Consider the following 12,499-nt stretch of genomic DNA (forward strand, 5'->3'; position numbering starts at 1 on the left):
CGTCAGCCAAAATCACGGTCTTCTCGATACTCGGATTCACTTGCGTCGCAGCTCGGGATTTTCAGCAATAATTTATCTTGTACTTCCAAAATCTCGTGCTGGTTGCTCGGGCTCCGGCTTCATAATAACGTTTTTCCGTGCGCCAACTTCACTTGTCCCTCGTGTGGGATTATCCCCACCCGCGGAACACTTATTTCCTAGGCCCCGGAACTTATGTAAATTTTATTGCTACTGCGCGAGCATCTTAAACCATAGCACCCTGTGATCCGTCGATAACTAACCGCAGCTAGGGTGAGGACCTTCAACGGGTAATGGAGCCCCGTGACAGTATATTTTAGCGTTTTTCGCGAAAACCGTCGGAGAAAATGTCTTGGCAGTTGAGCTTCCGGTATCCTGAATTCTAAGAGAAATGATGATTTATTTTGAGAGATTTTCAATCTCGAGCGATTTCTATTTTGAGAGATATATTTTGAAAGATTTACATTTTTAGTGATTTTACTTTTATTGATGGCTAATGATGTGAGTGTTAGTTTTTTTTTTAGTTTTTAAAAATATTGAATTCCATTTCTGCGAAATTCCATAAAATCGTTCGGACTTTTATTCATATGTTTATCAATAAATAATTCTGTTTTTCTTAAAACTATGTTATTATGAAAATTATGTTATCCATAAGGTGAGAATTATTTTTATTTATATAGAATATTGAAAATATATTCATTTTTAAAAATTACTTTTTTTATTAATTTCGCGATTGATAAGTTTCTAATTATATAGAAGTTTATTTATTTATTCAGATTTTTTAAATTTATTTCAAATAGTAAGTTTGCCAAACTTACAGGGGACCGGGGAGAATTAAAGTCTCTCATAGTACATACATGCATACAGACATAGTGACAACATCGCGGAAATAATCAGGGAAGCTTTTTGTGACCTTAAAATACTTTTCTTCAGGGATCAAAATACTTTTTTTTTTCAGTGGTGATATAACATCATAATTGGGATGTACCTTCATCTACTTAGTTGTACATAGATATACGGACATCTCATAACCCACATTATCTGCAAATTATTGTAGATCAACCCACATTAAAGTATACACATTTTAGATCAACTTAGATTTACACAAAAAATAATAGATTTTATGAATTATAAGATTAAGATATACATGTGTCATTTCATACGAAATCGTCAAAATTAGAAGATAATATTTTTTTATTTAGTTGAATTTTTAATATCTTTGTGTGTGTGTGTATCAAAAAGCTCTTATTTATCAATTTTAACCCGTAATTGTCAAAATTTGTGAAAATTGCAAAAAAATAGTGGTATGTCAAGGTTAAAAAATTCGTAACTCAACTCTTAATTAACTCATCATAATCTTTCATATATCAACTCATATATAATACCAATCAATAGTGTGAATCATAAAAAAATGATTTCTGCTCTACAAGATATGATATTGCTACTGTCGCGATACACACGTTGCTTTACAGAAGACAGTGAGATTAGAAAAACTTACTAACGGTAGAAATACTATCGTACATGACATCCGAATGGATCGCGGTGGTCGCTATCCAAATTGCTACTCGTAGCTATACGGACTGTACCTGTAACGATACTCTCGTTACAATACAGGAGATGACGCGGAGCAGGAAACTTTTTAACTTCCCGCTTGAAAATCAAAGATTTTCAAAAATCGGGAAGTTATTGTTTTCACCCCGTTTTGCAAAAAATCGAGTTTTCATCAGATCTCGACGTTTTAAGGTCTCAGGAAGCTTCCCTGACTACTCCCGCGATGATATATCTGTGTGTGTGTGTGTGTGGGGGGGGTGTTTGAGCTGGAAGAGCTCAAAAACGTAATAAGTGCAATTTTGAGTGCTTAATTATAAAATTAGCAAGAAGTTGCAGGGATGGCCTTCAGGGTCAACCGTTTTCTTATTTTTCTTTCAGTGTTGTATTCCTAATTTTTTCAGTGTCATACCACGATTTTTTGCAATTTTCTGAAGTTCATATTTTAAAAATTTTCGAAAACTAAGGGTTCAAAATTTACGGATAAGCATCTTTTGATGCACATACAAAGATGTCAAAAATTCACCTAAATCAAAAAATTCGATTTTTCAAATTTGGGGATTTTGTAAGAAATGACCCACATCGATCAGCGTCCATCTGAGTCGATATGCGGTCATTAAAATACTTTCAATCAGCTGCAGTGAAATATGTTTTCTGCGCTTTGTAAGTAGATAACCATTTTACACTGAGCATAACATAATTTTAATTTTTAGGTCAGACCATCGGATAATAGTCCAGGCGATTACTCATTATTTTTTCACATAAATAATCAAATTCAACGATTCAGAATTGAGAAGAAAGGTGTACGATATCTAATGGGAGGAAGAACTTTTGAATGCCTTGATGCCGTTATAAACCGTTATAGGAAAGAACAAATCGTTGAAGGACACACATTAGTTCAAGCAATGATTACTGAACCTGACGGGAGTGTTAGAGTTAATAGAGAAGTACAACATGCGGAAAAAATTTATGCAACACTTAGAGAGTGTCGCGAACAATCAGGCGCTAAAAAAAATAAAGGCATAAAAATGCAAGGATACTTGGAAAAAAAATCAGAAAAAAACAAAAAGTGGAAAGCATTATATTTTGTTCTCTTAGTAGATGCAACAGATACGCATCTCTATTTGTATGATAACCCTAAACGGACGAAACCTAAAGGACTCATTGATCTTAGCTGTGCTTATCTATACCAGGTAAACAACAATTTATGAATATATTCAATTTAATTGAAACAATTCAATGTACTTAGCATAGCGCCAACTTATAACGAAAAAATATTCGACCAGATATAAGAAAAAAAGAAGATAGGTTGTAAAGATATTGCAAACCTTTTTTAAGCACCTATTTGAAGATAGAGTAGTTTAGCATCATTTAATAATCCAATTCGATATTTTTTTCTACATGTGTGTTGGTTCGATAAAAAAGATTTATATTATTTTATCCAATTCAAATTTTATTTTCTTCATAAGTTAACATCTAATTTGATAAACTGGAATAGTTATTGAGATTCAATAGAACGATTTTTTTTCGCATTAGCTTCGTACGACGCCACAATAGCTCTACTAAAATATTGATGTATAAAAAAATTTTTTACGTCAACTCAAAGTCAAGGTATATTTAACTAAATGCTGAACAAAAATATAAATTTTGATCGATTTTCACAATCAATGCAAGTTTTCAAGCTAAAAAATGTTATACAGAGTTCTAAAAATCAGGGTAATTAGAAATTTGAAAGTTGTTATGAGTAAGCATTTTTCCTTCGAGTGGAAATATATCAATGGATTTTCGAGCTTGAAATTCGAGTGGTTGTTAAGAACATACGTTTTTGGAGATTTTCAACTACAATATCTTCTGAACGAATCAATGGTTTTCGACGGAACTTGGAGCAATCGACGTAATTTTTTGAGCACGGAAAGATTATTTCTTATTTACTAAATAATCCGAGGAAAAATTTTAAAGCCACATGAAAAAATCGATTTTTCCGAAATTTTTCGACAACGATATCTCACGAACGAATCAACGGATTTTGGCTAACCCGGCGGCTATCGACGCGGGTTTTTTTTTATATTCTATAAAAAATACTCAGAACATGCATTTGATCAGATAAAAATTTCGTAGTAATTCGAAAAAATGACTTTTTTCGTTAATGATATCTCACGAACCAATCAACCGATTTTGACCGGATTAGCAACGATCGACGTGGTTTTTTAAAGTTGAGAACTGATTTCCTTTTGGAATCGATCGGTAAAGCCGTCTAAAAGTTATTTTTTAAAATACACACATACATACATAAATACATACATGCATACACATTCATACATACACATACATACATACTAGGGTGCTTTTTTTTTCGGTCTCATCGTGAAATTTTGTTACAAGTACCAAAAAAAAAAATTTTCTGAAAGTTTGGGCCCTTATTATTTATATTGAGTCCTCGACCAAGGCGTGTAAAGATTTCCCATAAAAAAAACACAGAACCTCTGATCTTTTTATCTTTAAATTTCTATAGCTCAGTGGCATTTCATAGCATCGTTTCGACTATGGACGTACTTTTTTTAGAATTGAATGTTCTACAAAAGTGTCTGTTGCGACTAAGCCGTAACTCAAACCGGCGAGGTAATACAGGGCCTTTAAACTGAATTTTTCCATAAAATTCGCATTTTTTCGCATTTCTCGTGGATGAAAAGAGCTGATGAAAAAAGGTCCTGAGCACCAAGTCGCTGAAATTAATATTTTCTGAGATATTCAATGATAAAGTTTTTGTAATTTCAAATTTTTATCGAAAATCGCTTCAAATTATAAAAAATATCTTTTTTTTTCTATTATCCATCACTACTTTCTTAACTTAGTATTTTTTTCAAAGATGGAACGGTGAAAAGATTTTCGATGAAAATTTGAAAGAAAAACATCCCAATCAGTTAATTTTCAAAAAAGTGATGGTTATTTAACAAAAAAAAATTAGGAATACGGTAGACCCTGAAGGCCATCCGTGCAACTTCCCGCTAATTCCATTCCTAGGTGCATAAAACTGCACTAATGATGTTTTTGAGCTCTTCGAGCTCAAAAATACAATTTATGTGTTATTTTGAGCTCTTCGAGCTTAAAAGTCTGATAGAAGTATCATAGAACAATATTCTTTAAATTTTCAAACCGCACTAACTTTTCAATAAATCAACCAATTTTCACGCGGTTGGCAGAATTTGACGCACTTTTTTTAGTTTCATGAGGAATCTTCAAGTTTGAATTGATAAAACTAGGAAATTTGGAGTAATTCCAAAAAAACACTTTTTTTGGTTTTTTTTGTTCATGATATTTCTTGAATGAATTGACCAATTTTGACCGGCTTGACGGCGATCGACGTAATTTTTTTATGCTAATAGCTGATTAGTTTTTGAAATCGATCAGTGCAGCCGTTTAAAAGTAAAATGTCGAAGCCGTTTAAAAAATGTCGAAGTTATGTTAAAAAAACACTTGTTTTCAAATCTTTTATTGATGATATCTTTCGAACTAATAAACTGATTTCTACGTTTTTTGGCGGCGATCGACGCGATTTTTTAAGCTCTAAAAATTATTTTATATCATCAAAAACGATCCGATAAGAAATAACGAAGTTATGTCAAAAAAACACTTTTTTAGATTTTCTTTCGTTCACGATATCTCTCGAACGAATCAACCGATTTTGACCGGATTAGCGACGATCGGCGTGGTTTTTCAAGCTTAAGGGCGGATAAGTTTTTAAAGTTGATCGATAAAGCCGTTTAAAAGATATTTCAAAAAAACCACTTTTAAAAATGATTTTTTTCTCACTTTTTTGGAGATTTTTCAAGACTTCTTAAAATCGATCGGTCCGAATCGGTTCAAATTCTCAGGAAATCTAAATTCGAGGGAACTCTTTAGTACACCGTTTAGTTCGTTCCGATCGGTTCAGTCGTTCAAAAGTTATAAATACACACACACACATACACACAGTGACAACATCGCGGGGGTAGTCAGGGAAGCTTCCTATGACCTTCAAACGTCGAGATCTGATGAAAACTCGATTTTTGTAAAACGGGGTGAAAACAATAATTTCTCGATTTTTGAAAATCTGAGATTTTTAGCGGGAAGTTAAAAAAATTATTTTTTTTAATCAACTCGTAACTTTTTTTGGATGGGTAAAAAAATTCTGAAAATTGTTTTCAATAGGGTAGGGAAAAATAAAAAAAATTTCAGAAAAATCGAAAAGGGTCGGGGTTCAAACATAACCATACATATTTCTATTTTAAAAAATAATTTAACTTTTTAGCCGGTTAAAAAATTAGCTGAGTAGCTTAGCTAATTCAAGTTAATGAGCTAATCTGATGGTTAGATAACTAGTTAACCTGCTTAACCTTTTTAGCCGGCTTAATCAGTTTGTTAAAATGTATAACCCTAATAAAAAATGACAGTTATAAAGGTTTGAAATAGAGAAAAAGATGTCTTGCCAGGATTGAAAACAGTGCTGCAACTTTATTCAACGGGCGGAAAACCATTGGTTTTTGTCCGGCAACATTGGCATTTGTTTAAAATTGAGTAGTTTCGGGTGATTCAACAGGCATTAAAACTCTCAGTTTCAATGTAGGTTATATTCAAAATAATTTTATAATTTTTATGCTTAAGGCAGTTTCCATTATTAGCCAACATTAGCATTTATCAATGACTCGGAAACTAAATATGCAAAACAATCCTGATTAATGTAACTGATTAGCAACAAATAAGCAAAAAATTTAGCTCTTCAGATCAATTACATTGCTAGAAAAATTTTTGAAACATTAAAATCAAATATAATTCATCAATCGTTTTATTCATTATTATCATTATTAATTAAAAAAATACGTTAATTGAATGTCACCAAATACCCAAGAAAAAATTTTTTCATATAATCATATTGAATTAAATATAAATATTTATAACTATTGTTTTCCCCAAAAATTTTATACCAAAAAATTCTTTAATTTTTTTTTTTTTTAAATTAAGTCTAATTAATATTTGGACAAAACATATAATTCAGAAACCTATTATCGGATGAAAAAATCCTAGATGTCTGCTGGGTTCCAACACTAGTCCTCGTGGCTGTCAGTCCTGTTTATTATTTTTTTTTTTTAAAGAAGTTTATCAACACACAATAACTCCCTCAGCGGTTTCGATGCCACTGATAAAACTCTGTAGAAGCTCAGCATAACGACGGAGTATAGCCGGCTTATGTGGGCAGTAAACTCTGAGAATTTGTGCAGTTGTGACACATAAAGACGATAGTGGTTAATTGCACAGAAAAAAAGGTTCACTTGAGCCAAAAAAATATTTTTCTTCTTAGTTATTTTCTTGAGAGAAAAAAAAAATTTTTTTTTTTGACACAAGAAATTTCACTTATTCCAACAAATTAATTCTCTTGCTTTAAGAAATACGTTTCTTGATCCAAGAAAATTTATTTAAATCAAGAAAATCTTCTAGTTTTGAGAAAATTTAGCCTCTTGCTCCAAAAAATTTAGTTCTTGATAGAAGTAAATTTTCTTGTCTTGAAAAAATTTCTCTCTTGCTCCAAAAAATTAAATATGTTGATAGAAAATGTTCATTAACATTTTTATTGTCAAATTGGAAGATCAAATAATATTGAATCATTTTTTTTTCATTCAATATGTATAATTGCACGCTAAAATAATATAAAATAGGGATCAAATATTTAAGAGAAAAATTTTCTCAAGGTGAGAAAATTTTTTTTTCAACTGAAGTAGGTGGCGCTGCTTCCCTAAAGTATCTAAAAATCTTGATCAAATATAAAAATTTATTTATTTTTTTCAATTAGTTATTATTTAGAGTCGGTTTTAACTGCTGTGGTCATATCGCCGATTTTAACTGTTGGGAATGGTACGTTGGATTGCGCCTCGCGCCTTAGACCACTCGGCTAACATCACCGATTATAAAAATTTATTGTATCAAGTATTTATGATCATTTGAATTAAGAAAAAATAACTTGCACCAAGAATTTTCTTTTCAAGAAAAATTTTTACTTCGGCCAACACAACTTCGGTCTTCCTTCAGGCACCTGAAAATTTTCTTGAGCCAAGAATTGTGTTCTCCAGTCAAGAAATTTTTCGTTTTGTGTGGTGTTTAATTGGAATCGTTAAGGAGTTTGGTTTAAGTTTCGCTGGTGTTCTTATAAATATTTTCCCGTGTTTTATCAGTGTTTTTTTTCGGATTTTCTGTTGAGTTTAGTCGGCGTCTCCACCGAGTTTTTGTGAAACTTTCCAGGAGTATTTTGCGAGTTTCATCGAAGTTTTTCAATGGATAGTGAATGATGATTCTATCGCGGTTGACCCCAATTGAAAGGGCTTGATTGAACTTAGATTTTGAATATGGTTTGGACCGATTCGGACCGGTAGATTTTCAGCAATCTCAAAAAAACTACGAAAAAAAATTTTTTCAAATGTGGTTTTTTTTTAATAACTTTTAAACGGCTTGACCGATCAATTCCAAAAACTAATCAACTCTTAACATCAAAAAATCACGTCGATCGCCACCAAGCCGGTCAAAATCGGTTGATTCGTTCGTGAGTTATCGTTGACGAAAAAAATCGATAAAAAGTGTTTTTTTTTTTTTTTTTTTTTTTCTTCAGATTACACCGAAATTTCCGGTCTAATCAATTTGTGTTTGAAAGTATATCATAGAGTTTAAAAAACTGCGCCGAATGCCGCTATCCGCGTGAAAATCGGTTCATTCATTCAAAAGTTATTGCGGTTTGAAAATTAAAAAAATAGTGATTTATTAAACTCCTATCAAACTTTTGAGCTCGGAGAGCTCAAAACTCCACGAAAATTAGATTTTTGAGTTCGAAGAGCTCAAAAACACAATAAGTGCAATTTCGAGCGCTTAATTACGGAAGTAGCGGGAAGTTGCAGGGATGGCCTTCAGGGTCAACCGTTTTTCTAATTTTTTTTTTAAGTAACTTCAAAATATCTTGGATCTTTTAGTGAATGATAAATAATTTTTTTTGCTCAAAAAATTACATCGATTGCTGCGAACCGCATCCAAATCAGTAGATTCGTTCGAGAGAATTGTAGTTTTTAAAAATTCTTAAAATTTTTTTTTTTACACTACTTCAAAATTTTATGTTAAATCGTTTAGTAGGTAATAAATGATCTTTTTGTGCTTAAAAAACTGCGCCATATGCTGAAAAGTTCCATGGAAAACGATTGGTTTTATTGGAAGAAATCACAGTGAAAAATTAAAAAAAAAAAATGTTTTCAACAACCATTAGATTTTCGAGCTCATAAAAGTAGGAAAATCGTAATTTGATTCGAGCTTTGAGCTCGAAGCCAGATTCAAAAAACAAATCCTAATTTTAACCTCAGAAGCCTCAATTTCTTTAATGTTTTATTTGCCGCACAGAAAGTAACTCTACGTTGATACTCAAAATCCTCATTAAGGATTTTGCGGTCTTAATGTGAACCACCGAAAGCAATTTCGAAAGCAATTATAGCTACAAAAACGTGCTCAAGTTCTTTTTAAAAAGTATATTAGGGGCTGCAGAAAAAAAAAAAGTTCTAAAAATTTTAAGATCTACTAATATCAATTCAAGATACTATTTACAAAAAATTGAGCAAAACATTTAATTTAGATTGTCAATTTTGACGATTTTCAAAAATTAAAAATCCTACAAAATTGGAATTTTTCAAAATTTTTTCGTAACGCTATATGTCCTCCAAACAAACTGAAGCGTTTTGTTGCAGTTATAATATTTTTCAAAATATTTAAAAAATAAATTTGAAAAATTAGAGAAGTAGCAAAATTTTGAATTTTGCAGTTTTTGATAAAGGTTTTTAAATTTTTTTTCTTTGGTAAAACTTTGTTTTAGGATTAACGAAAACTTCCCATCGAATCTCGTCAAAGTTGAAAGGAATCAATTCGAACCATTGGTCGATTTGACAAGGAATGACCCATTTTTTTTTAATTTACTTCTCCGTTGTTGCCTTTCGGCCTGGAAACGTGGGATTTTTACGCCCGTTCCTACTTTCTCACTTTTCTCCTCACCTGTGAAGGGATATTCTCAGTGATATTTGTTTACCTTTGTGGCTGTGGCTGACTTACATTCATTGTACTCACATTTACTTTTACCTTACCCTAGTACAGTGACCAGAAAAACTACAGACAATTTCGTCAAGATACAGCCGGCTACCGATCGAAGCGTTGTGACCGCCGAAAAAATGGTGTCTCCGAAATTCGAGCCTTCGCCTCAGGCCTGTTGTTCAGACAAGCTAAGCACTGAGATCATTCAACCAACAAGGCTCTTTGAATGACCCATTCACTAAAATAGTTTGAATATGGATAGAGTTAGAATATTTGCAGCTTTGTGAAGTTATCCGATTCCCGTTAAGGAAGCCATTTTTATCATACACTGTATAGATTAATTTTGATCAAATTTATTCAAACTTGATCGGATTTAATCAGAACAGATCAAAGTTTTCGTATTAATCAAATAACTTTATCTGGTCGAATCTCGTTTTACCGAAACAGATCAAATTAAATCCATCAATATCTGTTACGTACCTAAACTTTGATCAAATTAAATCTGATTTGATTTAATTTGATCAGCGCAGATCTAGTGTTTTTCTGGAAAGATGGCATTTTTTTCCGTAGGAAATGTGTAACAAGAAATAGTGTCATTGAACAGCTTCTTTACCTTACCATAATTAATGTCTACCTCCACCCTGGTTTATTGCTCGTACCTTATTAAACTGTTAGATAATCTTTAATTTATGTAATGATTATAAAGAAAAAAAAGTGATACATCATTAATTATTTAGTATGAATGCTATTCAAATAATTAATATACATTAATTTTCCCCTTGTTTTTTTTTTTTTTTTTTTTTTTTTTTTTTTTTTTTTTTTTTCAGGTTCACGATAGTGTATTTGATAGACCTCATTGTTTTCAATTGGTTGAACGTGCTCTTCCTTGCTTAGCTACCATTACATATTTAGCTGCACCTAATTCTGAAAGTGCGCAAGACTGGATAAATGCATTAAAACCTCTATGTGTATCTCAATTAACGCGCGCACCTAAAATTGCACGCTTACGGGAATTACGATCACTACATTTGAATATTTTGGATGCTCACAGACTTCCTTATAAATTAGTTCCAAACCCATTCATCATAGTGGCTCTTAACAATGTTAAAGTAGCACGTACAAAAGTTAAAACTTGTTTACATCCATTATGGGACGAAGAATTTTTGTTAGAGTACGTATGAAACCATTTTCACAATATATATTTAGAGTTTAGAAATACAAAAATGTAAGTAGCTAAATAAAAGATGATTTGATACTGGTTCTGAGTTAATTGGGGCGATACTTGGCCTAGTCCGAAATCATCGTGTTTTATATTTTACTACCACACATTATATTCTCAAAATGAAAAATTAAAAAATAAATTATATTTAGTTAGTGTGGTTATAAATAAAAATTTATTCAATAATAATGGCATGCCTTAAGCGCGATCACAGGAAGGCACACCTCTACTATGCCCTAAAAATTAATTTTCCTATCTCGTCAAGAGAAATTGTATTTTTAATCCATAATCCTCTTATAAATTTTAAAATAAATACAGTGGTGGTGAGAAGAATGATTACTGAGCTAATTAAGAACACTGCTTATTGAATTGATTATCAATTTTAGTAAAAACCCCCGGTTTTTAAAACTGATAGTGGAAATAACAGTCAAAATATGATGGTGTGGTCAAGATAACTAAAAATATATAAAATTTTAAGACTCATTTTTTTTTTTCAACCCTGTCATTAAACTTTAATGAAGAACCCTATTTAATATCAAAGCTCAACATTGCTTCGTTTAATTCTAATTAAAACATTTTGATTTGTATTCACACCGAATTTTCCCATTTTGGTCGGCCATACGTTTATTGTTTTAGTAAACAAAGTTCTCACAGTGACTCTGCGACCGAGACTACATATGAATACGTGTTGACTTGTAAGTAGTTGATATAACGAAATACGTGAGAGCGTTTTATTCGCATCATAAATTATTACTGGACGTGGAAAATTGAAAATAAATAAACAAATATTAATTAATTTTTTAAAATAACATACGTATGACATGAGCGCTTAAGGCATGTACATTTGGTTTTACCTAACTTTTATTTTTTTTACTGTGTCTTGATTGTGATACGCCGCTTTCAAAATTTTAAAAAATATAACAACACGGGATAATAAATACACTCAGATCACAGTATTTTTTGCAAGAGAGTTTATGAAAGAAATTAATGATAATAGCCTTTTAATAGAATTTTTAAAAGTATGTAGAGGATATTTTTCATAACACATCTATCTGCAATAACCGACAATGTTCAGATCGAAATATATTACATGCTTAAATAATTTCCGGTTGTTAATTTTATTTTTTTAATTCAAAAATTTTCTAGAAGAATAAATTTCAGAACTTTCAAATTTTTCTGAACATTCTAAATTATTATAAATGATTAGACATTATTCTCAAACGTTCTAATAAATCAGTTAAGTTTTAAAATTACTCTAAATTATTGTAATACTTGTTGAAACATTTTTCATTACTTGAAATTTTTCTAGGAGATCGAAAATCTTTACAGAACATTCAATATTATTTCAAACTATGACAGACTATCCCAAATTATTTTAAAAAAATTGGGAAAACAGTTGACCCTAAAGGCCGTCCCTGTAACTTCTTTACAATTCCATACCTAAGCGCCTAAATTTGCACTTATGACGTTTTTAAGCTCTCCAAACTCGAAAATATAATTCATAAGTTTCCTTTGAGCTCTTTGAACTCGAAAAATTAGCTGTTCTATGCTTTTAAGCTCGAAGAGTATTAAGGTGTTCGCAGAAAGATAGTTTCTCGTTTATCATTTCCCCTAGATAGTGTAGGGCCC

At 31.5% G+C, this 12,499-nt stretch overlaps 1 protein-coding gene across 1 annotated transcript in view; it reads left to right on the plus strand.

The window, feature by feature from the left end:
• Positions 1-2,027: 2,027 nt before the first annotated feature.
• Positions 2,028-12,499, plus strand: part of Vap (RAS p21 protein activator vap) — a 29,738-nt gene continuing 19,266 nt past the window's right edge. Inside the window, exons 1-2 of the mRNA XM_074242181.1 lie at positions 2,028-2,759; positions 10,479-10,822. Coding sequence (XP_074098282.1) covers positions 2,382-2,759; positions 10,479-10,822 — 722 coding nt within the window. The 5' untranslated portion in view covers positions 2,028-2,381. The remainder of the gene's footprint in view (positions 2,760-10,478; positions 10,823-12,499) is intronic.

This window comes from Cotesia typhae, unplaced genomic scaffold (genome assembly GCF_013202065.1).
Source record: "Cotesia typhae breed Kobodo isofemale line unplaced genomic scaffold, CoteBio_Ctyphae contig_4, whole genome shotgun sequence".
NCBI lineage: Eukaryota > Metazoa > Arthropoda > Insecta > Hymenoptera > Braconidae > Cotesia > Cotesia typhae.